The sequence below is a fragment of the Anguilla rostrata genome, chromosome 13 (genome assembly GCF_018555375.3).
Source record: "Anguilla rostrata isolate EN2019 chromosome 13, ASM1855537v3, whole genome shotgun sequence".
Taxonomy (NCBI): domain Eukaryota; kingdom Metazoa; phylum Chordata; class Actinopteri; order Anguilliformes; family Anguillidae; genus Anguilla; species Anguilla rostrata.
In genome coordinates this window covers 30607454-30634423 of record NC_057945.1, presented here as the reverse complement: position 1 = coordinate 30634423, position 26970 = coordinate 30607454, and the positions used below count along the sequence as shown (strand labels likewise).

Genomic DNA, 26970 nt, shown 5'->3' with positions numbered 1-26970 from the left:
TGGTCTGATTTGACAGCCTTCAATTCAGTTAATTCATTATGTACATTTTTAATGGCTCTTTCTGCATATATGACAAGTTCATTTTCAACTATCTAGAGGCAGCATATGAAGGAAAAATAAAATTGGGCCAAGAATGGGGCCTTGAGGCACCCCACATAAAACAGCAGCAGTTAAGGACATCTTATCACCAACAAACACTGACAATTCTTATCAAATAAATAAGATGAAAACCATTTAAGAGCAGTCCCTGATATGACAACCCACTGCCTACGACTGTTAATTGGGATGTCATAATCGGTTGTATCCAGGGCTGCGCTGAGATCCAACACTGTCAGAATAGAGACCTCACCTGAGTCTGCCTGCATTAGAATGTAATTTGGTGCTCTCATCAATGCTCAGAAACACTGACTGGAACGGTGTGTTAACAGTGGATCCTATAAAACCGCAATTTTATGGTCTGATTTGACAGCCTTCAATTCAGTTAATTCATTATGTACATTTTTAATGGCTCTTTCTGCATATATGACAAGTTCATTTTCCATGATTAAGAGGCTAAGTTTTATACGTGTGGTGTAATGCAATACATTCCTGCTTTATCAAAATGCATTGCACAAGTTAATTCTATGGACTGAACAACCTTGCAAGGGACAGATTGGCTTCCATCGTCACCCTATAGTGCCGTTGTTCACAGTGAGTAATTGAGATGTTTCCGGTAGTCTGGAATGTAATGTTTTATATTGATTGTGTGACTGTTGTTTTGATATCTTGCTACTTGAGGATGGTTGAAAAATACACATCTCCTTATGGCACTTGAGCCCTCCACCAATAACACTCCTCCAAAAGTGGACACCCTCTTTCTCATATTACAGTACATGTGCAGCAGTCACCTGAGTTTGCTTAATTGGGCCTGTCTGTCTTCTCCAGAAGAGATCGGCTGGAAGGAGGTCCACCGAGTCTTCTGGTCAGCCAGATGATGACGACGACTCCGACAGCGAAGATGAGGAGGAGGATGAAGAGGGGGAGCGCAAAGAACAGGAGCCAGCCGTTGCATCCTGGTCCAGCGACCATAATTACAATGCAGTAACGCCAGAAAAGACTGCTCCAAATGCTTCATCTGTGTTTAACAAATCGTGTATGTATCTTCTGCAGGTTTACCAAACACCTGACATAATTCTGTTTTCCAGTTCATTATTAGTTTGAATGCCATACATCTCACACAAGGTTTTCTAATGCAGGCAATCTTTAGTATAAGCTTGTCCATAAGAACTATCCTTGACAGTCCTAGCACTTCACTTCAGAGATCAGGCCATACTGTTCATGAACGCGGACGGTGGTAACAGTGAGTTTTAGTGATCTAAACAGACGTGCCTTGAGTGTTTTCAGTCTTCTGTAGACTGGATCGCAGTAACAGGTACTAGGGAAGTGAATTGTGGGTAAATTGCCACAGATTTGGCAACAGGTAAGTACACAGCGCTGTAATGGTTGTGGTGTAGTTCTCAGGTAAGTATTTGGGATGTTTGAGACTCCAGTACTGTGTATTAAAAAGCCCCAAGGATTGAAGGAATGCAATGCCTGTTCCTGTTCTTGAAAGCCGACTTTCCATCAATTAATTTAACTCAGCCAAGCTTTTTGGTACGCTGATTTGGGTGCAAAGTCCACATTGTAAAAGGTTTGCTTGAGAGAGGAAGAAAGAGTACAGAAAAAAGCCAAAGCAAGACATGGCTTGAAGCACCACTGTAATGGTGCTTTGGCCAGCATTGGCCAATTGAGTGAACTGGGGCTCTTTTTGAAACCAAATGGGTTTTGGTAGCTTCACAAAGCTATGCAAACATCTTGTACTGTCACTGATGGGTGGTTTTGCAATGTGGTTTTCCACCCGACTATCATGTTTTAACTTTGATAGGCATTTTTAAGTTTGATGCCAGAGGTCCATGCTCTGTGCTTTGTGTGTGTGATGGACCGGTTATGGGGTTGGGTCCGTTTCCATGTCCCGCTGTGTTTAGCTCTCCGGCAGGCCTTCGCCACAGTCCCACAGAAACAGGTAGGTCTCAGTGATTTGTTTTTTCATCTGCACTCATTAAAAAAAAAAGAAAGAAAAAAGTTGAAGCTCCCAGGGTTTTTCCAAGATGCTGGTCCTCGAATGCCGGAGTTCTGACCAACTTTATTTCTCCAACGAATTTCTGTTTTGTGACTGCACCCTAACTAATAACACAAAACTTGTGTAATTTCTTGGGAGAATTTAAAGTGAAACCATTAAATAGGGTATATGGAAATCTGTTGGGAAAACTGAATTGGTTATAACCCCTGCATTGGGAAACTGCACCAGCATGATGTAGACCAGGCTTTGCACCGGTAACATATACTGGCCATGTCAGCCTTTAACATTCCAGACATTTAATTTAACTTTGCATGGTTTGCGTCATCTTAAATTCTTAATTGAAAGGAGATCTCATAAAATAAAGAACCCCTTCACCCTTCCCCTAATGTCATAGATTCCTTTTTTTTGGTGCCCGAGTGGCCAGCCTCCTGTTGGGGCCCACAGCTGGGTTTGGGAGGGCCAGAACACCCTGTGTGGAGGTGCGCTGTTGTGCGTCCTGGGGGCTGGGAGTGATTCGATTTGCACAGATCTATCCACGCCACATGGATATGATATGGGAAACAAGCTGGGAGCTGCTGGGAGCTGCTGGACCCTCCTGCGAGAACGGCAGAGAAAGCCCTGGAGAATACGGACGGAGAAGCACGGAAGACCGCCGGGGAAAACCTGAAATACGGCCCTCGACGAAAGATGCCACTGGACAGCCTTACAGCCACGCCCACCCAGGAGATACAGTACACAGTTAAATCTACTGTTTTAGTGCCTCGGGTCCTCCAGTTCAGGCATTCAGTATCTGTTTTCTCAGAGAAACACATTGAGTCTTCACAGCTGGGAAAGCTGCTATTAGAGTAAGCCTCTGGGGTTATGAGAATGTTCAGTTATCCAAACACTGGCATCAGAGCAGAAAATGGCTAGTGAGCACCACTCGAACACACTTAAGGGGGGGGAGAAACCCCATAGTTTAATATGTACAGTTGAATAAGGGGCTCGTAGTATTCGTGCAAACTTATCTAAAAGTTTTTAAAGTTTGGCGAAGGCTGGCAGGTACACAGCCTTTACAAGGAGTGTCCTGCCATTTTAGGAGAATTGTTTAGTTCACTTGTTTTTATGCTTAAATGGGAAAGGATTTCTATTTTTTCCATATGCATACTTAAAAGCAGTCACTTTGTGTGGCAGTGCAAGTTCCATTGTTTTGCCCAGGTCCTGTTCAGCTGAATAAGGGACGTTTCAGTGTTTGCAGGGTTGCTTGTGCAACTCGACCTTAGTTTGCTTGCGATTCAGGCACGTGCATTTACCTTAAGCTCTGCTTGATAAATTATTGCATACATTTCATCTGTAGTGATTAATTTTGCTTGAAAAAGCGAATTCGATTTCTTAGAGTTGAGAGGATTGAGCTCCTTAAACAGTTTTCCCTCAGATGACCTGGGAAACCTGTGTTACCTTAGGAGTTTTAACAGTATAACACCTCTAGTGGCCAGATGGGGAATCACAGCCTTCTGAACAGTATTCAACAGGCAGCCAGACATTCTGCATTTTTAATGCCATTTCTGAAGTATCCAATAATGCAGAAATTAAGTATTGGTCATAAAGTTGTCAAATTATACTATTGTTTTTCTGGTTTTGGATTTAAGGGTTCACTCTCTTAAAGGCAGTATACAGTATATCATTGCTACAGTTTTATTTGTGTTTAGGGCTTAATATATTACATATGCAGTGGTTAAATGGTTGAGAACTTGTTGAAATTAAGTCATGTTACTTACTCTTGTGTTAGCATAGTTCCAGCATATATCCCCACTCACCTCATTGTAGTGTAGTGCACACAGAAAACAGGAAATCCACTCAGTTATGTCCTATAAGAACATGACTGTGAACCCCTTTGAGTGCGGTGACTACAGAATGTTGCCTTGTGTTTCTAGGTCTACACAGAGGACATAGGCACATTGTGTAAAGTGTATTCATGGTGCCACTGTTCAGTCAGCATTACGCTTTTTGGTGTGCTGCTCTTCACACTGAATCCCTTTATTCCCATGAAGGTGAGAGAAGGGGGCCTCCCTGTGGGACGTGTGTTTAGTGTGCGAAAGCTCATAACGGGCATCTCTCAAGTTAAATGTTGGAAAGGGCACTTGCGTATGCTGATGTCTATCAGTCAGTCAGATGCGTCCAAAATGGGATAGTCCCAGAGAGGGGGAGATTACAGCTTTTTCTCTGATCCAGTCCATACTGGGTTGTAGGTAGAACGTGTGGCATATGGCCTATCTAATCCCCCCCCCCCCCCCAGAAGCGGAAAATTAAGTTATAACCATTTTTTCCCCACACACATTACAAATACCAGTCAGATTTATCAGGCAAAAACATTGTCCAGTTGTGGGGCTTTTCCACAAGCTGTTATCTGGAACTGTTAATGAAAGTTCACATTCATTGCTGTGGAAGCTGTGTGGAAACGTCTTGAAACTGACATATGTTTTCTGTTTTGTGCTATTCCATCAGGACAGGTGGAATAGGATAAATGGACATTTGTGCTTGACAGTAGGTGATTGAATGTCCAGATATAATTTCACCATTCAATTTCCTCTATGCCAAGACATTTGCCTTTTGTCTGTTAAAGAAGGAGTGGGGGGGGGTAAAGGTCTGCATTGGCCACAGTGGGTCAATGATGGCCTTGTATGTCTAATTGAGGTAATGGCAACTAATTTTTATAAAATTTGGAAACCAAGGAATAGTGTCCCTCTTCTACTGGACTACCAGCACCACTTCAACCTCTAGGACAAACTCACCTCGGACTCATCAGCTTGTTTGAAGCCTGAAAGGTGACTTGGCCTTGGGTTAAACGCTGAAGTTATCTGCCAAATCCATGCTATTGATTCATCTGCTGTAGATGATATGGACTGATGAATACCCTATGATTTGATGACTGTAAATGAAGTCATAATTTTTTTTTTTTTTTAAACACAACCACCATCATTTTTGATTTGGAAGCATTTTTAGCATGGCCAGAAAAGTTGGGGATTGTGTGTTACTAGGTTGATCATCACTTGTACCAGGACATCTGGCCAGGCTGAAGTGGCTGACTGCAGACACCGTCTGCTAATGTAAAAATCGCATCCATCAAAATCAAGTCTGTCTTCACGTCTATCTACTGTATGTTCTATAACAGTTGCTGAGATTAATTTGGCTGCATCACCATGGTGTTTTTTTGTTACTCCTGCTTGGGCTCTTAAAGGTGAGGCTCTTGTCCAGAGCTGGATCCTGTGGTGCAGAAGCCAAAATTGTTGTTTTCTCCCACTCGTAGGCCTCTGGTGGTAAAGTATATGTGACTTGTGTGTTTTCCCAGAGCAGATATTATGTTTGTATACATCTAACTTATGGTTGGAGATATGAAGTTTCTTGTAGATGTGGAAAAAAACGTTGCTTCAGTGTAAGCAACATGGTGTGTCCACAGTCTGTCATTCATATACTGACCCATGAGCGCAAGCAGAACTCTAGCCAGTGCTCCAAAAGATCAAAACTTCAGCAGTTAGTGCAAATCTCCTTGCTGGCTAACGGGTCGTAAAGTCTCAGTTTGCCTTCATATCTTAGTTGTTTCCTGTGTAGAACCATCTGAGTGTATCACCGATGGAATTGTGGAGCTGATCATAAAAGCTAAAAATGTCACCTGACAATTTGCGCCTCAAGAGTTGTATGGCTGGGTTTGGGATGAGGACAGGGTTCGATAATGTACTAACGGTTAATGAACAATAAAACAAATTTACAATACCAATTTGGTTCCGTTTCTTCTTGAGGGTTGTCAGGATTTGTGTGGATGGAAATGACACTTGAATTTTCTTTTAAAGCTTGCTACAATATATGCTGCTACACAGATTCATTTTTATATATTTTTTTGTAAGGGTTTCAGTTCATTTCAGACAAAGCTTGCAAGTTGTTTGGTAATATGTATTTCAGATTTAGCAGTACCTTGAGGCTTATTAGGTGGTATCAGTCAGTTTTGTATTTGTGTGTTTATCATATAAAGAGGAATAGAACTGGGGAAATGATTTCTCATTGGCTAGGTTTTTACACATTTCAATGTTGTAAGGGATTTAAGGTTTTAGTTAAACACTTGAATTGTAATTTCTTCATAAACTATGGTTTTCAGCTAAAGTATGTATAATTACAGTTTAAGTGGCATACATTTTTATATTGCAGAATGATTGAATGTCATTGTATGGGGTGGGTATGGGGTTAAAATTGATGTGGCTGGGTATTACCTTGTTCTCAGGTGCAAGTCTGACTAAAGCCACCTCAGCGAAAATTCAAAGCCCAAAAAATAAAGAGAAATCTTTTTTTAACGTACCGTACAATACCATTCTACTGTGTGTCAAATCCAAGATTGCCTTCAAGAACTTGTTTTCACATTTCACAACTTGACACATTGCACTTTATGCACATTACTTGCCGTTTGTTGTTGGAGTTTAAGAACAATCTGAATGTGGCGGGTGATCCCGGTGTGCTTACCTTGTTTTTTGTTTTTTTATTCCCCCCCCCCACCACTTTTCAGCTGGAAAGGAAAGTGATGATGATGATGAGGATGAGGATGATGACGAAGAAGCCACAACCAACCGGAAGCAGTCTCCCGTTTCCTCCACGCCCCCAAAGCCAAGCAAGAAGGTCCCTGCCTCCCCGGGTGCCAAGACACTTGCCAAGCGGAAAAAGCACACCTCTCTGTCACCCGGTCGAGGGCGAGCCTCCAAGAAACCTGCCCTGCCCCCAGGCAAAGCACCCAAAACCAAAAAACCCAGCCCTGCTCCACCTGCCCTTCCACCTGTAGCCCCTTTGCCAGCGGGGCCCCCTGCCTCCAGACATCACGTCACTGGGGCCCTGAGGGTCAGCAAGACAAACTACACCATCCCGAAGAAGCAGCCACAGCCGCCTACGTCAGGCCCATCTCCAGCTGTCAGGCCCCCACCTGTGTCCTCAGCCCCCCCAACCTCTACCTCATCTGCCCCTCCCAGACCCCCACCGCCTGCTGCCGTTACACCGCAGCCCCAACCCCAACCCCAACCTCAACCCCAACCCCAACCAAACAACCAAATCAGACAGAACATCCGTCGCTCGCTCACAGACATTCTGTACAAGAGGTGAGTTAAGTGCATCCAGGATTGTGACAAATTATTGGTCCAGTATTTCAGTATCTGAATTCTGGCTAGTGTATGTTAATACTGATTTAGATTTTGTCTAACATTATTTTCTTAATGAAAGCCACATTTTGTTATGTCGCACCTTTGTTAGTCTGAATGTCAGACCAAATTAATTTTATTTTAATTTTATTTTTTTCAGGGTGAGCGACAGCGATGACCTCGCGATACCTGAGAGCGAGGTTGGAAAACTGGCGGTCAACATTGAGAAGGAAATGTTCAACTTATTCCTCAACACAGACAACAAGTACAAGAACAAGTACAGATCCATCATGTTCAACCTGAAGGACCCTAAAAACAAGGTGAGTCTGCAGTTAAGATGATTTTATTTTATTTTACTATTCTTTATTCTATATTTAACACATTTTTAAAAGCCAATAAGACAATTTACATATACAAAAATTGAATAAAAAGAAAAACATTCCAGGGAAGCCCAAAAAGCCCTCAAGGGGCTTGACAGGAGGAATTCCCTGAATGAACATTACAAGAGTCATTATCACTCTGAGATATGCACACAAATGCATTCACTCTCTCACGCGCACACACACACACACACACACACACACACACAGGCATTAAGAGACGGAGATCAAAACAGTTAAAAAGTAAGACAAAAAAAAGAAGAAACAATATAAATTGAATATTGAAAAATTAAAACAGAGGTCATGTTAGGGTATTAATATAGCAAGATATTTTTCACTGATTTTTTAAATAACAAAGAAAGGTTAACAAAGTGGGGAGGAAGTGAATTCCATATCTTGGAACCTCTGTATATGATCGTGTGACTGTATTGTACTATACTATAGAGCATTATAGCACTCTTCAGTGCTCTCCATCACACCATGCAATATTACCCTGCTGTATACCAAATCCAAGACTGCCTCCTTTCCATCACATACCTATACAATGCCAGTTTTCAGTGCCAATAACAGTATATTTCTTTACTTACTTGGTTGTCTGGTTAGCAGAGGGGATTGAGGAAGCAAATAACCTGCTGCATGCAGGAACCAACCCCTGGTCTCTTATTCCACAAGACAGTAACATTACTGACAGCACCCTTTCTGAAAGCGAGGATTTTTACAACGCCTACATGCACGCACCATAAACATTTATAACAGTGAGCGCTTCCACCAGCAGTTACATTGTGGTTGGTGTGTTAGAGTGTGATGTGCTGGTCTTGAAGTGGATGTGTGTTGTTTGTTCTCCAGGGGCTGTTTTATCGAGTTGTAGGTGGTGAGGTCAGCCCCTTCAAGCTGGTGAGGCTGAGCCCGGAAGAGCTGCTCTCCAGAGAGATCTCTGAATGGAGACCGAGGGAAACCCCAGAGGTAACGTCCCCATAGCATTACCATATTGCGACTGTGAAATGCACCTCGGAAGAAGTAATTGACTGTATTTAAAGCAATAGCTGGTAGTTAGTGGGCACACTTTGACACCTGATGTCTGCGCTCTCCCAGGTCCTGGACCCAAACCCAAGGCCCCCTCCACCTGGGCAGTCAAGGCCCACTCCAAAGCTGGAGGTGGCACCCGATGTGGACATGGAGGAGTCTCCTCCTCTGTCTGATGGAGACGTATGTATCCCTGCCTCCTGTCCGTCTCCTGGCATGGGCTCTGCTGCAGTAAGTGCTGGCTTTCTCTTTGTCCTGCTTTCCTCACTTTGGTTTCCTGGTCTCTCCAAACTTTCTCTTCACAGAGTGCAACTCCTACACACAGTACACAGGTTCCATCTTTATTTTAAACGGCACCATGTACTGTCGCGTTTCTGAAGCTCAGTGTTTTTTTACAGATTATTTTTAGTGTGCCGAGTGTTATAAGAAGACCAACCCATTCAAGAAAGTGTAACCAACACAAGTCTGCGCTGTTGAAACACCACAAATTGTCTCGACCACCAGATACTGAACCTGTGTATTATCACTGAAAGTTCTGCTTCCCTACCTACAATAGAAATTAGGCACTATGATCTAGCACAGGAAACTTCCTGTTGCCAGCCAGAAACTCCTGTAGGTATGAAGCAGTGAAGAAACATAGAAGCTCAGTATCTTGTGAGTCTATATAATCTGGTAAACTTGAGGTTTCTCATGTAATGTTATAATAGGCATCTCTGCTGTCTGTCCCTGGATATATTCTGCTTTCAACTGTTCTGTCCCTCTTCCCTGCCGCTTACTGCTTACTGCTTCTCTCTGGTGCCAGCCCTTACATCTAAAGTGGTTCATCTCACTAAATACTTGTGCACAAACAGGAAATGGGCTTGTTTGATCTGTACTGGGCCTTTACATCTTTGTTGGTTCATTTTCTTTTTTGTTGTGAGATGGCACAGCTGTCCAGGCACTAAATGCTAACACTGAACAGCCACATTAGCAAGGTGGTGATGAAGAGAGGTGAGCAGGTCATGTGACGCTGTGTGTGGTACAGGAGCAGGAAGAGCCTCGGCCATCTCCAGCCCCAGCTCCGGCTCCAGCATCTGCCCCTGCCCCGGCCTCTGCCTCCGGTCCTGCGGTGAAGACTAGCCAGGTCAACGTGGCTAGCCCCGTCCCCGATATCTTCAGCAGCATGTTGAAGGACACCACTGCCGAGCACAGGACTCATCTGTTTGACTTAAACTGCAAGATTTGCACAGGTAGCCTGGACCGCCTCGCACCAGTTTTACTGTCCAGGGTTTCCACGCTCCTGTAGACTCCATGACAAGGCCTTCTATCTACAAAAACAAAAACAAGCACCCGCAATGTCTTAAAAATTAAAATTTTTCTGAGGTACTTAAGTACTTTGTTGTTAGATTTTGCCAGCATCTAGAATAGCTAGAATACCCATGTATTATATAGCTTGTACCATTAGATATGAACCCTGGGTCCCAATCCACATTTTCTGAATGTACTGAGGCTGAAAGGGGTAGCATTCTTTTGGGATATTGGAGGCTATTTATGTATTGTTTTATTAATGGACTGAAACACACATGATCTTAGCCCCCTGTGCAGTATTATGGGTCTTTGAATTTGGAGGATTGGAACCTTGTGGGCCCAGCTGAGTGTCGGAACCCTGACTGCAGCCATTCAGTGGCCTGTGTGGGCTCTGGTGCACTGTGTGGGGGCTGCTGGTAATGTGAGTTCCTGCTGTGCATCGCTATTCCAGGCCAGAAGTCTGCTGATGATGAGCCCCCGGCTAAGAAGCCCAAGCCGTCTGCCCCCGCCGTCGTCAAGAAGGCAGAGGTCAAGGTCAAGCACGAGCCGCGCCCCTCCAAAGCGGGCGGTTCCTCAAGCGACAGTGCGCCCATCGCACCCCCCGGGGGCGAGACACCCGTCACCGAGTCTCCGGCCTCGCCAGAAGACGCCTGCGTCGCGCCCGCGCCAAGCCAGTCGTGCGCTCCCGTGGCCATCCCCGCGGTTTCCTCTGTGACCATCACACGCCGGGACCCGCGCACAGCCGGCTACCGACCCCCGGTCCCCGCCACCCCAGCCCTGCCCGCTGTGTCCAGTACCTCTGAGCCGTCCGTCACTGAGACCAAGGCAGCCCTGCCCCCGCCCCCACCCCCGCCCCCTCCTCCATCCGCCCCCAAGTCCATCCTGCTGAAACCCAACGCCTCGCCGGACACCCGCTTCTTCAGCACACCTGGAGCCAGGTGCCCAATTTCCTTCAGTCTTTTTCCTTCTCAAGTGCCTAAGAAATGCACGTAAACAGGTCCAACACAGGGTTTCATTATTTATTATTTGTTTGTTACATTTTTTAGTTTCTCCAGAACAGGAAAACTGTTCATTGCACCGTTAGTCACATTTGCATGCTAAGTGGAAATTATGTTATTTGATGTCCTGTTAGAAAGGTAAGTGTAAATGTTGTAGCGAACAAATTGAGGTTGCGACTTACAAGGTGGTCCTTGTGTTCCAGTGGGCCGGACTCCCACTCCCCTCAGGAAAGTGAAACGGCCATGTTCCTCTCTGGCCAGGAAATGATGTGGAAGGGTTTCATCAACATGCACACCGTCGCCAAGTTTGTCACCAAGGCCTACCTGGTGTCTGGATCCTTCGAGCACCTGAAGGAGGTGAAGCCCTGTCTGAAATGAAACTGACACAGAGCAGTCAGGAGGGAGGGGCCTGCCTTAAATCCTGCTAAGCAGTTTGATGACAACATAGCTTGTTTTGTCTAGTAATCCATTGCTGTTGGTAGAGGTCAGCAGAAAGAATGAAAGAACTGAAAATGTTTTGAAGCTCACTTCCTCATGTTTATTTATAATATTTAGTTTATGGTTTTGATATGCACAGACCATGTTTGTGGTAAAGGATATTTTAGACATTTTCTTGTAAAGGATATTTTAGATATTTCTAGAAGTTTCTGATACAATATCCTATCAGGTGGCAGTGTAGCTTAATGTCTAGGCACCTGGGCTTGTAACCTGAAGGTTGCAGGTTCAATTGGTAGGACACTGCCATTAGTACCTTAACCTGAATCAGTACTGTATACACCCAGCTGTACAAAATAGATACTATGTAAAGATGCAAAGGCTGTGTAAGTGGTTAAGAGCACCTGCAAAGTCGCCATAAGTCAACTATCCTTACAAACTAAGGGTTCTATAGAATAGAAACAAATGGATTACCAGATTAATTTAACAACTCATGGTTGTATTAAGCTTGGCTGCATCATGTAGTTCATTAATTGTAGTATTGTAGTACATGAATTCACAAGCTGCTTCTCTTTAGGATCTGCCGGACACAATCCACATTGGTGGCCGAATCTCTCCACACACAGTGTGGGACTACGTGGGGAAGCTTAAGACATCCCTGTCAAAGGTAAACGTTTTTACGTAACACACCGCCCCCACTTCTCTTGGTATTTTCTGGGAACGAGCGCATGACATATGCAGAGATTCTAAATAGAAAAGCCCTGATTGTTTGTCCAGTAAATCTTATTAATAATTCCTGTGATGGCTTTCTTTCCCCTCTTGTTTCTGTGTGCCAGGAGCTGTGTCTGATCCGTTTTCACCCAGCGACGGAGGAAGAGGAGGTGGCCTATGTCTCTCTCTTCTCTTATTTCAGTAGCCGACGGCGTTTCGGCGTGGTCGCCAACAACAACCGCCGCATAAAAGACCTTTATCTCATCCCGCTGAGTGCCAAGGATCCACTGCCCTCCAAACTCTTACCCTTTGATGGGCCAGGTAAGCATTCAGTATCAGCAGGGTGGTGCAGTAATGCCACAGCGCCCCGTCCTCCTGTCACCCCAGCCCCGCTCCTAAATCTTTGGGATAATTCCGAACGGACCTGCAGAGCAGTAGTCGAAACCGATACCACAACTACCCACAATGCCACAGTGCAGTAAACTCATTCTGCACAATGATTTTTTGTTGATTCAACTTCTTAGTGGTTCCAAGTGAGAGAGGTAAGTATATGAAAGTGTATTTCAGCGCACGTTCTGCATTTGTCCCCACCAAAGGAGAGCTTGTTTCTGAAATGACGAGTGATATTACATTACAGGCATTTGGCAGACGCTCTTATCCAGAGCGACGTGATATGCTTTGTTTGTGTAGGTGCACTTAAATTCTCCTGTTGAATTGGCTTTGTACCTATGTGTGTTGATTCCCCTTATTTTTTGGGTGTTGTACTCTCTCTGTTGTGTAATACCTTGTATGATTCATCTTTACCAAATAAAGAACATTATGCATCTCAGGTTGGTGCAGTGTTAGATATTTCTCACACTTGGGTCTCATACTGTAGGTCCCTTGGCATGATTTTCGAACACACTATGGCAAACATACCAGGGGAGGCATAACATTATCCACCAAGGTGCACCCACATCCTTTTTTGAATTGCCACTATGTCCACAACAAGATTCATTCAATAAATAGAGCTCATAGCCAATTCTTTGCCCTTTTGGTACAAGTCTTGTGTCCATCTCCCCTCACTGTGAGTCGTGAAACTAGAAACGCAAATCTGTTTACACACTTCTGCGCAGTTAGAGCAGTGGGCAGGACTGCAAGCTGCCAGCTGCCAGTTGCTATTGCAAGCACCACACTCTATACATGGGAGCTGTGCCTAAGGGGAATCATGGTAAGTATTTTCTTTCCATGGGGATGTGCACACATATGTCTGGGTGCATACACACGATCCTGGGACTGACAGCAGAGGTGGACGGAGAAGCTGTGGATCCTGGCTGTCTTAGATGTCACATCCCTTCCTGAGATTTGACAGGGCGTACATGGAGGTGAACCCCTGTACTCAACTCAACCAGAAAGCCTAAGGACCTGTGTTTTTATTTAACTATTGAAGGGAATACTAAGGGGAGACTGAGGAACAGTGTCTTTTTCGAGGACCTTTTCTCGGGGTGACCTTTGCAAATGGGGTTGGGTTGAGTGATTGGATTATAACATCAGAAGAAATGCACTGCCAAGTTCTGAGATTGTGTAATTTTCACAAATCCTGAAAACAGTCCAAACAGAGATGGTAACATCAATGAAATTAACATGGCTTTTACACACATTAAACTTGAAATCATGGGGGTTCAGTAGTTACCATCTCTAGCATCATTATTTCAACAGCTGTGCACACGCTTGTGTTCAGAAGATGTCCCGGTAAAAGTCGCACATACACTTTTCACACATTTTCTTATAAACATTAGGATTGCCTAATTGGTTCCTATAAGAAAAATTGCTGAGTGTATACACAGCCAGCTATTCCAAGTACTAAATTATGTGGTGTAATGACCCTCGACCAAGAAGCAGTTCTAAAACATTTCTCTTGCTGTGTGACTAATATTCATTTTTTAATTGATTGTGGGGACACCAGTGTCTTCATATACAGGCAGCCCCACATTTTCATGCATTTCTGTGAGAATGGCTGAATACTGAGTGTATTGTGATGTTACTCCGATTAAAATCAGAGATTCTAATGATTACTTCAGTTTGAAAGTAGATATTAAGCATGCTTTCTAATGGTAAATTCCCTTTGGTGTTGCCACATATATATCATATGTGAATATAGCAGTTAAAAAGTACAATATTTGCCATTAAAGCAAAAATACTGATTTATGTTGTTAATTTAAAACTACTGCACCATCTGTATAATAAAGGTTTCTGAAAGAGCGGGTATAACAGTGGACTGAAAAAATATTTGTGTAGTGATGAGTGATTTGAATGCAATTTTTCATATTCGCTCTGTCCGTATGTAATTTTACAGATATTTAGGAATATCTTTGTTTCAGAATTTAAATATTGTCAAGGAACATGAATTCACCATTTCTGGCCTATAGTATGGTTTCGTAGTGTACAAGTTTAATGGTACATTTGGTTCTTCATTATGTATAGTCATGAAGGAATCTTCCCCCAAATTACAATACATGGGTGCTCATCATGCGTTGTTTGAAACAAGCTCTCCTTTCATTTGAATTCCCCAAAATGCAGGATGTTTGGCAAGTTTTATTCTGACCTATATTGTATTAAACTCTTGCTTATAAGTTCTAAAAGTGCTGGTTATATTTGTGTGTTGCAGGACTAGAACCGGCTCGACCGAATCTCCTCCTTGGATTGGTCATCTGTCAGAAGGAAAGAAAGCGATCTGCAGCCTCCCAGGAAGGTGATGAGAAGAGGTCTAAGCTGCAGGCTCGGGACCCTGATGACACTGGCCTCCCCAAACCACCGGCCATTCCCAGGTCTGAGGCCAAGCAGGAAAAAACCCACCTGTACAACCTAGAGGCTTCTGCCAGTACCACCCCTCCTGGTTCCCCTCCTTCCATGGGCTCTTCTGAATCCTCATCAAGTTCCCAAGTCACCCCATCAATGTTGTCGCTGGTGTCCTCACTCAAGGGTTCGGCAGCTGGTAGCTCAGGCAAGGACTCACCCTCGTCCTCTGCCTCTAGCTCTGCCACCCCACTTCAGACTATCCTGAAAACACTGTTTGGAAAAAAGAAACAGGACTCTGATGCCTCTCTCTCCCCGTCTGAGCATGCCTCTGTGGAGGCTCTGGTGCCAGTCCCACTGCTTGACCCGATTGTCCAGCAGTTTGGCCAGATCTCCAAGGAGAAAGAAGTAGATGAAGATGAGGATGACAGACCATATGACCCTGAAGAAGAGTATGATTCAGCTATGGGTTATGGAACAGAAGTGCCTGTGGTCACAGGAAAGGCATTTGAGACCAGTAAGCAGGCTGAGGCTGCTGTTCCAGCCTCCACTGCAGATGTGGATGATGTTGCCTATGATCCAGAAGATGAAACTATCTTTGATGAAGTGAAAGGTGGTGTTGAAGTTCCTGGCCAGGCTAAAGCTAAACCCACATCTGAGGGTGAGGTGGGAGGTTCCACATTGACTGAGCAACAGAAGATGCTGGATGAGCTGAACAAGCAGATAGAGGAGCAAAAACGTCAGCTGGAGGAGCAGGAGGAGTCTATTCGTCAGCAGAGAGCAAATGTAGGGGTGTCCATAGGAGATACTTTGTTGACTTCACCTACAAAATCCCTGTTGGCTAATAGTCAGCTACTAGTGCTAGGAAAAAAGGCAGAGGAACTGGTGGCAAAGACTCCAGTAGCCCCAGTAATTAATCAGAGAAGGGACCCAAGGCAGAGCAGGGACCCAAGGCAGGCAGCAGCTAATCGGAGGCTCACGTCTGACTCTGTGGAAAAAGAGGAGGCCTCTACATCAGCTACAGTTGAGGACACAGTTCCAGTACAGGCAGACATCACAAAGCCAGTTCAGTCCCAGCCAGAAATGGAGACACAGGCTGAGGTGAAACAGGCTGAGGCTGTCCCATTCCTTGATACAAAAGACACTGAAGTAGTTATTCCCTTGTTGGGAGAGACGGTAGAACCTGACATGGAAGATCTTACTGAGCCCTTTACTGAGCCTGTTGAGAAACCCAATGGGGATTCTACTAAGGCTGAGATTGAAAGTAACCCATACACTGCCTGGCCCAATTCAGCCAGCATTTTAAAAGCCAAGGAACTTTCAGATCTGGAAAAGTCGCATGAGCAGTCTGTTCCTGACCTAGCCCAGACACAAACCTCAACCCCTTATTATAGTACACATGGGAGCAGCAACCCTACACTCCCCAGAAATCCCCAAGATACAGCACAGAGCAACACTTACCCACAAGACTCTCAGGCTCCCCTTGTGCCCCACATGGCAATGTCAAACCCAGACTTCGGCAGCACTCAGGAAATGCCGCCTCCCATACCTTTCCAGCCCCCACTTGGCCCCCCACCTATGCAGGGAATGCCCCCGATTCAGGGACCTCCTCCTATGCAAGGTGAGGGAGACCAGTCCCAGTACAGAGATCCGTCCCACTTTGGGCCCCCAGCACCTTACCCACCTTATCAGAATCAATGGGGAGGACCCCAGCAGCAGTTTGATAGCCCTCGGGGTCCCCTGCCCCAACCCATGATGGGGCCACGAGCACCACCTCCATTTCAACCTCTTGGTCAGAGGGGACCTCCCCCTCAGATGTTTGATAGTCCCATGGGTTCCATACCTCCACAACACATGGGGCAAAGAGGTCCACCTCCAGGACAATTCATGGAGGGTCATGGTCCTCCACCCCCTCCTTTTGATGGGCAAAATGGCTCACTCCAGCCAAGGTTCAATGGGCCCCCACCTCCATTTAATTTTTCAGGACCTCGAGGCCCCCCTCCACCTTTTGCAGGGCCACCCCCTGTCCACTTTGATAACAGAGCCCCCCCACCATCCCACTTTCCTGGACCAAGAGGGCCCCCTCCACCCCATCAGTTTGCGGACCATGGGCCTCAGAAGCCCTTATTGGATACGCCAAGAGGCCCTGATGACCAGCAGTATGACAACAGTAGCAGCACCTATCAGCAGGGGTTAGAGCAGCACCAGGGACAGACGCCACCACCTATGTATAGAGAAACCCCACCCCCTTCACAGGCCCTATCCTACAGGGCCCCACCCCACAACCAGTTCGAAGCACGGAGGGGTCCACCCTCTGGCAGTGAAATGGGACCGCAACGTTTCACCCCTCCCAACCAGTTTGGAGGGCCAAGAGGACCACCGCCACATGCTCACAATCAGAGGGCCCCTTCACCTCAACACAGGGGCTCTTTTGAAGATCAGCGAGGTCCTCCGCCTCCAGATTTCTCACCAAGGCAGAGAGGTCCTCCACCGGCACACTTCAGTGGGCCACGGGCCCACCCACCAACCCACTTCTCGGAAAGTGGGGGAGGAGGACAGCCACGGTTCCACTTTGAAAACCATCCACCAGATGGCAGACCACTCCGGCATGCTGGTCCTCTCCTCCCCACTCCCCCTGATGGTCCCATTCAGATCCCAAACCGCATGGGTCACAGCCCTGAACCACATCGTGAAGATCACTGGAGGCCTGCACCTGACTTGAGAAGGAGAGGTAGTGGCAGGGATGATTCAGAGCCACGCAACAGTGGAGACAGGCCAAGCAGGTTTGAAGCCAGCCACCGTGAGAGGGAGGGTATTCAGGGGCCCACCCGTATTTCTGAGGAAAGGCAGAGGGATGTGTCAGAGGACAGGAGGAGAGAGAGGGATGGCGCTCATGCTGGCAGGCCCTGGGATAGGAGCACAGGTAAACGCTGGAGCAGGGAGCGAGATCGGGAGAGGGACCGGGAGAGGGACCGCAGCCGAGGCAGGGAGGGGGAAAGACACAGGGAAGCAGATGGAGACAAGAGGCGAGACCGAGACCGTGACAGAGAACGTGAACGGGACAGGGGCAGAGATCGAGACTCTGACCGGAGAGACCACGATCGCGACAGAGCCAGGAACAGAGACAGGGACCGCGACCGAGACAGGGATCGCGAACGCGACAGAGACCGGGACAACAGAGACAGGCGTCGTGATCGGTCAAGGAGCAGGGATAGAGAACGTGGCAAAGACAGAGACCGAGACCGTGGAAGGGACAGAGACAGGGATAGGGACAGGGAAAGGGACAGAGACAGGGAAAGAAAGGAGAGGAGTAAAAGCAAAGAAAAGGGGAAAGAAAACAAATCAGAAGCTCCAAAGGAAAGCGAAAAACCTACTGAAACTGAGATAGCCGCTAACAAAAACACGGCCTCCTAATTTCTGATTTTATGCCATGGTCTTCAGAAGGACTTAAATTTATCCTATGGCTATAACAAATATCTTGGACTAACTTCTAAATGGACTCACTAAGGAACGGTTTTCTACATCTGTATAAGAAAAATCAGGCTTTGGTTATGTTCTGAGCTATTGCTGTTAGTGTGTCTATAAAGTTTTTTCTACTACATTTGTTCCTTCATATTTTATCTGTTTTATCACCTTTTCAAGTGACTGATTATGAAATCATTTGAGTTAAATATCTGTGTCAAGTTGGATTGTGTGATGCATTATCACAAACCACTTTATGAAATTGGTGAAATCAACATACATCACTGAGAATGTACCTGCTACTATTGAAGTACTTTTTAAATGATACAGAATCACTTCCATAGTTAAATACATTGAACACACCACACAACTGTTCCCATTGAGGAGATGTAAATATTCATGTACATGTGTATATATAGGTATGTTTTTTTATCACATTTTTCTAAGTAGCAAACTCATAAGCCATATAGCTTTGAATGGATAGATGTGGATACTGAAGAATCTTGGAGGTCTCAGTTCGTAGTCTCAATTACGTGCTTGTATGTTGAACAGTTTTAGTTCAGGAAGGTAAAATATGGCCAGTCACTGGCAGTTCTTTTGAAACCTGTCCTGATTTGTTTAACCAATTAAACCTCCTTTAATTCTGGAAACTTTCTTGTCTCTTCTTTTAGTCCATGACCATATGCTTTCTGTGATTTCACTGATACGACTGGAACTATATTTTTGAAGTGTGTTTGTTTTTTTACTGAATTTAAATGTCTTGACTACCAATACATTCTACCGATACAATTCAATAAGTATTGTATTGTTAGAAAATGCCCAGTATAACACTGACAAAATTTAATTTATGCATGTAATCATAGTATGAGATTAAAGGTGCCCTAAAACACCATGTGTCCCAGAATTCCAAGAAAGTGGCAGTTTCAGCACCGTCTTGCCGCAGTGGATGATGTCATACATTGTTTTACACTTCACACTGGGTATTGAATGGTCTTTTGGATGGTCAGCTAGAAAAATGATTGGTCTTTTGGATGCTAGTTTGGAATTAGTGGAGAGGTGGTCTTTGGGGCTTTATTTTTTTCATCTGCCAATGCTACAGAGTAAATTTGAGCATTTCTGTATAGTACTGTTAGGTTTGTGTGGGTATGTGTTTCAAAATAACAAGAACTTCAATAAGTAGAAATAATGCTATTGTAAAACCCAAAAAGTACAACTGTAATGAGCTGTTGATTATATTTAATTAGATATATGTCTATTGAGTGGTGTTATCCTCTTAAGAAATATTTTATCAGATAAGGCTTTGCACGCTATAAAGAATAAATGCCCCCCATATTCTTATCCCAGGACTTAATGATTCAGATCAACTAATGGTTTCCTTTCATTTCATGTGTTCAATGAAAAATTATTCCTTCGAAAAGAGCTTCCATTTGTTAATGATAAAATTATAGGCTGACTGGTAAAATCAATATGCTCCCAACTGCAACTGACCACTGAAAACTGAACAGGTTGAGAAAAATGAAGAGTTCAAAGATGTGACAAATTGGCAATTAACCAAACCTGAATTATGTTAAGGACAAATATGTGTGTAATGGTAAGGATGAAATGTGGAAAGAACGCAACCTATTTTCAACTGTCATTTCATTCAGAGATTGGCTGTAACAAAAAACATTACACACCGGGTTTTTGTTACTCCCCATTTCAAACAAAGGTCCAACTAGAACAATAAGTCTATGAACCCCTACATTAAATTATTTAATTGTATATGATAATCAAGATGACTAGAGGTTTGGGCGTCTAAACTCAAAAAATATTCTGGATGTACTAACAAGAATTACACTAGTTCATGTTCACAATATATGCAGGATCTGGAGGTTATATTGGGGACGTCCCCGATCAGGATTCACGAATTCCGCACTCCTTGCTATTATAAGCCTAAAAAATGAATCTTAAACATCAAACCGTTAGGGTTCGCAGGATTACACCCATAGATTGTATAAAAGTACACCTTACACACTTTTGCAAAATGGGATACAAGGAGTTATCTATGTTTTATTTATTTATTTATTTCTATTTACTTTTTACTTACCATCGCTGCCACTCCCACCTTTTTTTTTTTTTGCATCGACGTGATGACGTCAGTGGGCTGTCAACCTGGTGACAGTTGGTGAATTTTATGTGAAGACATTGGATCTTTGGGAGAGATAGGCGCATTGACACCTTGAATCGCAAATCTCTTTAATAATCATTGTTTTTAAAAAATAGTTATTTCCTTTAGTAATTGTTTTTATTTTCTGTCAATTAAATTTGAAAACTTGGTAAGGAGTAAATTAAACGCTGATATTGTAGTCAGAAGGGTAAATTAGCTAATCTATTTACTGACGATAATTAGCTTTTAGTAGCTGGTAAACTCAAAATCGTTTCTATTAAAAAAAACGAATTGTTAAACTATCCAGGCGTATAGGCAGTTCCACATCTCATATTTAATCTACTGCTTTTTATCAAAGTGTGATTTCCAAGATTGACTGGTTTTCGGCTAAACTTGGAATGCTGTGGTGAATAAAATCGCGAGGCTGTTTTCCAAGAGCGCGAAACCCTGAAAGCTCGTGACTGAAACGCCGTGAAAGGGTAACATTTGTTAGCTGTCTAGTAGCTAAATACTACATTAAGTTAATCAGATCGATCATTAACCTGTTTAACGTTTTTGATTTTTTGTGTAACATACTACCGCTTTATATATAAGTTAGCTAGGCGACTACCGCAAGTGAAACGTTAACTGGCACACATTATCTTGTCGTTAAGCGCTTTAGTTTATAGTCTGCAATAATTAGCCACTTCGTTCGCTAGCCATGTCAGTGACCTGTAAAATTGAGCCTGGGTCGTCCCCACCAGGGCTGTACACTGCAGTCCCGGTCGAAGTAACCGTGAGCCACGAGTGCACTGTATCAAGTGCCCCGTGCTCAGATCAGGGGATGGTTCTCAACTCTGTTTCGGAACTGAATTTGGTGGAGATGACAGACGTGGAGTACACACATCTCCAGCATATCATCTATTCGCAAATTGAGGCACAGTCAGCGGAGCAGGAAGGGTCGGGAGACGCCAGATTAAATTCAGGCTACCCCGTAAGCAGTCCGGCGGCCATTCAAACAGTGTTTCCAAGTGCTGATCCGCACAGTGAAGTCGAGTACGCGGCCAAAACTCCCAGCCCCGCCGTGGGTCAGTCGAATACCCCATCATCGGAATCACAGTACCTATTGAGTTCAGACCAGCAAAGTGATTTCCAGGAGATTAAAATGATTCTGATGGGCGAGCCTGTCCACTTACCGGAGCGGACACCGACTACATGTGGAGAAGTCCCCGGACCTGTATTGGCAAAAGTCAGAAACGTGATGGAGACCAGCGAGCACAGAGTGGCTTCTGAGACGAGACTTAATCCTGCCGCCCGAGTGCGTTTGGAGAAGCGGTTTAACTGCAGCCCGTGCGAAGTCTCCCGACAACAGGACTCCCTTCATGACCAACCTACAGCTCTGAGCAGGTGCTAACGATAAATCATGTTAGCTAGCTATCTAGACAGTTGACTAAGATTTAACTTGATATGTGCAGCTAGCGCAAGGTAACGTTAACTGTATTTATTTCGGCTAAGCAACCTAGCTACGTTCTCTTGATGAAGTTTCTCGCCAGCTGGCGTTTGTCATGGAAGCAGCTAAGTTAGCTAAGTAGACATTGCAGGGGGTACACATGGATGACACTATAAGCCAATTTCTAGATGGTAATGCTAATTATATCGCTAATTTAGGAGATGCAAATTTCAATTTTTAACGTTGTCCATAAGTTTGTTTGCCTGTCATATAGTTTTGCATTCTTACTAGCAGATTTGTTTTCTTCAGCGTTTTCTCAAAACTCCATCATCCCACGGAGTTATTCGGCGTTGCTGTGCAGCCACAGGCAAGCAAATGTCTGAAGCTGGGCCGGCCTAAACCTGCAGTGCCGCGACAGGTGGAGTTTCCTTACCCGGTATACGGAAGGAACGTGTGCAACTCAATGGTCGGTTTGCCTCAAGCGCAGGTGGTAAGTTAGGGACCGCGAATCAATGGCAACAAAAGTAACTAGGTCAGTACACTGCCTTTGGTGTATATAACAGTAACTGGATCTATCGTATCGTCAGGGTATTGGATCCATCTCCCATATTCTGGAATCTGCAAAGCACCAGGATCTGATCATGCCCCGAAACTTCAGCTTCAGTTACCAGCAGGATGCAGGGTTGGAAAAGACAGCGATGTGCGATGAGAACAAGCAGGCTATTGAATCCGAAGTTTGGATTAAGATGGAGGGAAGTAAGTGCCCTTTAAAGTGCATTTACAGTCAGCTCATTAATATTTGCACTTTATCAGGAATATGTTTGGCAGGAAGTAGATTCCAGAACACCAGGTCTTACAAATAAACATTTTATATGAACTGGCTTTAGTTTAGTCAACAAATCTGTCTAAATTGTACGTACTCTGGACTATGTATTTTTTTTCATTCATCCATCTTCATTGAAGGAGAGGAGCTGAGGAAACCTATGCCCCCTGCCAGACGTGGGCGGGGCAGGAGGAGGCAGACATGCCCTCAGCGCCACGCCCTCAATGACATCCAGAACGCAGTGGTGGGCATGGGCCACAAGGCCAGCTTGAAGCCCGAGGAGGCTGGTGAGAATTCACAAAGGAGGGAGAGACACAACATTATGGAGCGAGATCGCAGGTAACTACAGTGCCTCAGGTGCATTCACTTACACCCATGAAAGGTTGCATTACCTTTCAGAACATTTCCATGCACATTTCTGTTTTAAACAAACTGGTAACTAATTAATGATTCGGACACATGGCATGGTTACACATGGGTTTAAAGGGCATTTTTAATTACACCAGTACATGTAACTCTACAAATAACATGACTTTGCAGGTAGCATGCTTATGGAACTAAAAGCAGTGTGTTTTCCACAGCTTTCATTATTAAAGCTTTGAAGTTTTGAGAGGTGTCGAAAAAACAAAAACATAAATTGGTGTGCTAAAGAGAAATGCTGACTAGACTAGCATAGCAAATAAGCTAGTGGCGCCCCATTAATCTTACATGCTGCTCTGCTCTGTGTATTTCACTTATTATATGAACTTATTTCCTTTTTTATTTCTGAAAAAAGGAAAATGTTGGCTAGCCAGCCACCCAACAACCTATAGGTTGTGTGTTTTTAAATGCCAGTTGATTCATTGACTGTATTCTTTAGTCAATATTACACAAAATGGTTACTAAACTGGCTAGCTTGTTTGCTTTAAAAGTGAGTTTATGAGCTAGTTTTGTTATCTGCTCTAGCTAGATGTCATATTACATTACATTACATATCTTTATAACATTAGATATAGGTTGAAGAGATGATTATTTGAGACAAAGCAATTTATTCAAATGGCCATTGGGGAACTATACTTTTGACAAGGCAAGTTCATTGAACTCAGATGATTACAGCAGTTATTTTCCCCTCCTAAGGGGGAAGACTCTTAGCAGTGGAAAATAACAGAATACTGACCTTCAAAATAAGAGAAACAAGACAAGGTTTTCTATTTCTCATTAATAGCTATGCAAGAAGAATTTTTTTTATCATATCCACGGTCAGCTTCTTTTCTTGCAAAAACACATCCTAAGCAGATGAAACTGTGAAACACAGAGATACACTTATGACTTCTGTCATCTATACACAAAGGCTGCATGCACATGCATACGATCTCACACCTGCACATGCAGTCTCTCAGACAGACACACACCATTTCAGAGGCTCTGTAAAGGAGCAAAGTCTCTACAGCTCCAGATTATAAAGTCAGGTCATAACAGAAAATGGGCTCTAGCTTTGTGGATTCTGGTAGGCCTCTGCAATCAGTCTCACAGCATATTGTTCATATTTCAAGTGTAAGCAGTGACAAAGTGCACGGATGCTAGATTAAACTGTGGCCGTGATTTAAGCCTTCAAACAAGTATAAGCAGCACAGTTTAAATATTTAAAGCACACATGGCATCAATTAGAGTTATGAACATTAGAAATGATAGGTGGGCCTTCAGAATCAGGGTTGGATGGTAGTCTGCAGTGTTATCCGCAGGACCTTGATGTTCTTACTTGCTCTTTCTGCTTCTCAGGCGGAGGATTCGTATCTGCTGTGATGAGCTGAACATGCTGGTGCCGTTTTGCAACCGAGACACGGACAAGGCCACCACCCTGCAGTGGACCACCGCCTTTCTCAAATACATCAAGGAGATCCATGGGGACAGTCTCAAAATGGTGAGTTACCCCCACCTCCCTCCCCAATGCATTCTGAAGCACTTTGCAATCTGTGAAAGGTGTTATTATTATACTAATAATTATGGGGGGTAGGGGGGGCGGTGGGGCGGTCAGGGGTGAGTGTTTCAAAACACTTATAAATCACCATGCAAACCATATTTTAAAATGTAGTTCTACTTGTCATAAATTAACAGTAGTACAAGAGAAAAATACATCACAAGACTAGTGATAAATTAAGTATTTTATTCCGAGGATCTGGAACTCATAGTTCAAAAAACAATATCAGCCCTAATGGACATTTAATTGCTACCCTTAACTAGCCAGCTAGCTTGCTGAAATTGAAGGTAATGATGCAAGTGAGCCAATGAGACAAATGAAATGCATTCAGAAACTTGCTTCCTGCAACCATTTTGCACTTCGCAGACCAGACGCAACACACAGGATTTGGCATCATAGTTATAGATGCCAGAAAAATAGTGTCCTTATGTGCATCACAGCAGGAGCAGAAAAGTTCCTGTTTGCTTTGGAAGATTTTGATGGCTGCGTCTCAGCCAATAATCAGCAGATGACCTACAGTGTTTGTCGCCTTTGCCTGAAATACTTTGTTTGTTTCCTAATCGTAGCTATGGTAGCAGAAATACCAATCACCATTTAAGGTACAAGAATATTGGAACTTTGGGTGTAGCATGCCATGTATTCTTTTTGTATGCTTGTTGTAATTTATATTTGTGTGTCTGTGTGTGTGTGTAAAAATACGGAAAAGGTCAACACTTTGCATCACTAAGTAAGGACAAAGTGCAATTGAGAATTAAATGAATGCTTGTGCACCTGATGATTGATACCTGACATTCTTCTTTTCAGGAGTTTCAGAACACTTTCTGTGGTAAGACAGGGAAGCGCATCAAGCTTGCCACAGTGGGCGACCAGTTTTCTGGGCTGAAAGAGACTGTGAACCCAGCATGCATTGCACCTGCTGACCATTAATAAATCAACCTGAACAAATATGACATGACATTATCATATCTAATGTCACTTATTTTATCTGGAGGAAACACTGTTGCCAGTAAAATGTAACTGCCGAATAGAGAACCTTTTTTGTATTTAGTTTGCCCGCAGAAAGCACCTGTCTCCTTTTAAAATGGCTTGTAACACCTGTAGAAATGTATGTCAGAGAGGCTGATAAAACTGATTAGGCAAACCACAAAATTCACTACTACTCTTATTTCTCCAGTGTTTCTCCAGAGCACTTAAGAATGTTGCTGCAATCATATGTTTTATATTAATGACCTTAAAATGAGTATTTGGTTTGTAACTGCATTGGAGCTTTTAAATTCAGATAACTAGAGTTTTTTAGCCACATAATACAGTGAGCCGGAATATAATATGGTCATGGCTTGAATATTCCGCCTAAGCTGTCTTAAGTTCTGTGCATGTCTGAGATGTTTAATTGAGCAGCAACCATGCAGTCAACCTCAGGATATTATTTATTTTTTATTCATTTTTAAAAAAGAAAAAAATATTTATTTTGTGTGCTAATTTTGGTCAGTGATACCGTTGTTGGTCTCATGGTTCACTCGATCAAAACAAACCCGTCAGATTAAAAAGAAACGTTCTAATATACTTTCTGAAAGGTATTTGTAGAAAAGGATTACTCTATACTGCAGCTGCTGTGTTACTGGAAGCAGAGAATTTTTTTCTCATTACAATACAGCAATATTAAACAGACAAACCCTGTGAGTGTATCCATTGTTTTACAGAAACAGGTGAACATATCAAGCAAATGTGCTACAATGTGGGTGGAATTCCTTAACAAAAAACATTATATATAGTCATATGCATCTTATTCTATGTTACATGTTATGTGCATTTAAAATAATGCAGACCAGATTCAGTGGGTATTTGTCCTATGTGGCAGTAAATGTTTCACAATTGCAATTTTTGGTTAATTAAAATATTAGATATGGTTTACAGTTGTAAATACTATACTGAGCTTTTTATTTATTACTTGAGATTGCTGCTTTTGAATGGACAGCATGAGGAATTGTTAACTGACATGGGTTCTTAATATTTCTGTGAAGTTTGTATCTTCCTATTACTTTCAATAAAATTTCACTGGTTTGCTGATGTGTGACTTCAGTTTACTGCCCCAGTATTTAGAGAAGAATGATTTTTGGTTTTAAAAATTACACTCGTTTATTAGAGAATTCTTCAGTAGCAACTTGAAATGGTTTATATTTGTGGGGGATTTCCATGATTGGAACTATTTAGTAGTTTCTTAGTACACAAAACTTCACTTCATCAATAATGATATGTTTACAGGTGGATGCACATGCAGCTTCCTGAAAACAAAAGC

General features: G+C 43.5%; 2 protein-coding genes across 9 annotated transcripts in view; both read left to right on the top strand.

Annotated features, from left to right (window-relative positions):
* The window catches only part of LOC135238599 (death-inducer obliterator 1-like), a 34028-nt gene extending 15059 nt beyond the window's left edge, over window positions 1-18969 (top strand). For 5 of the 7 annotated variants that reach the window (XM_064306665.1, XM_064306663.1, XM_064306659.1 and 2 more), the window contains 11 exons: window positions 925-1132; window positions 6630-7209; window positions 7409-7568; window positions 8475-8591; window positions 8721-8882; window positions 9676-9880; window positions 10390-10876; window positions 11140-11293; window positions 11949-12038; window positions 12208-12403; window positions 14730-18969. In XM_064306665.1, coding sequence (XP_064162735.1) covers window positions 925-1132; window positions 6630-7209; window positions 7409-7568; window positions 8475-8591; window positions 8721-8882; window positions 9676-9880; window positions 10390-10876; window positions 11140-11293; window positions 11949-12038; window positions 12208-12403; window positions 14730-18271 — 5901 coding nt within the window. In that variant the 3' untranslated portion in view covers window positions 18272-18969. The remainder of the gene's footprint in view (window positions 1-924; window positions 1133-6629; window positions 7210-7408; window positions 7569-8474; window positions 8592-8720; window positions 8883-9675; window positions 9881-10389; window positions 10877-11139; window positions 11294-11948; window positions 12039-12207; window positions 12404-14729) is intronic. The other 2 variants (XM_064306662.1, XM_064306664.1) reach the window with 2 other exon arrangements.
* Window positions 18970-20470: 1501 nt separating this feature from the next.
* LOC135238603 (transcription factor-like 5 protein) lies at window positions 20471-26741 on the top strand. 2 transcript variants are annotated; one of them, XM_064306675.1, is made up of 7 exons: window positions 20471-21851; window positions 22204-22384; window positions 22482-22650; window positions 22858-23056; window positions 24476-24617; window positions 25241-25273; window positions 25479-26741. In XM_064306675.1, the coding sequence occupies exons 1-6, from the start codon at window positions 21166-21168 to the stop codon at window positions 25247-25249; spliced, it is 1386 nt and encodes a 461-aa protein (XP_064162745.1). In that variant the 5' UTR covers window positions 20471-21165; the 3' UTR covers window positions 25250-25273; window positions 25479-26741. The 2 variants fall into 2 exon arrangements, with proteins under 2 accessions (XP_064162745.1, XP_064162744.1); XM_064306674.1 differs by lacking the exon at window positions 25241-25273 and having other exon boundaries at window positions 20474-21851.
* The last annotated feature ends 229 nt before the right edge of the window (window positions 26742-26970 follow it).

Excerpts from the sequence above, each read along its gene's own strand:
- LOC135238603 (XM_064306674.1), top strand. The coding sequence starts at position 21,166 with ATGTCAGTGACCTGTAAAATTGAGCCTGGGTCGTCCCCACCAGGGCTG. Across the intron at positions 23,057-24,475 it reads ATTATGGAGCGAGATCGCAG|GCGGAGGATTCGTATCTGCT; the intron begins GTAACTACAGTG and ends TCTGCTTCTCAG. Across the intron at positions 24,618-25,478 it reads ATGGGGACAGTCTCAAAATG|GAGTTTCAGAACACTTTCTG; the intron begins GTGAGTTACCCC and ends TCTTCTTTTCAG.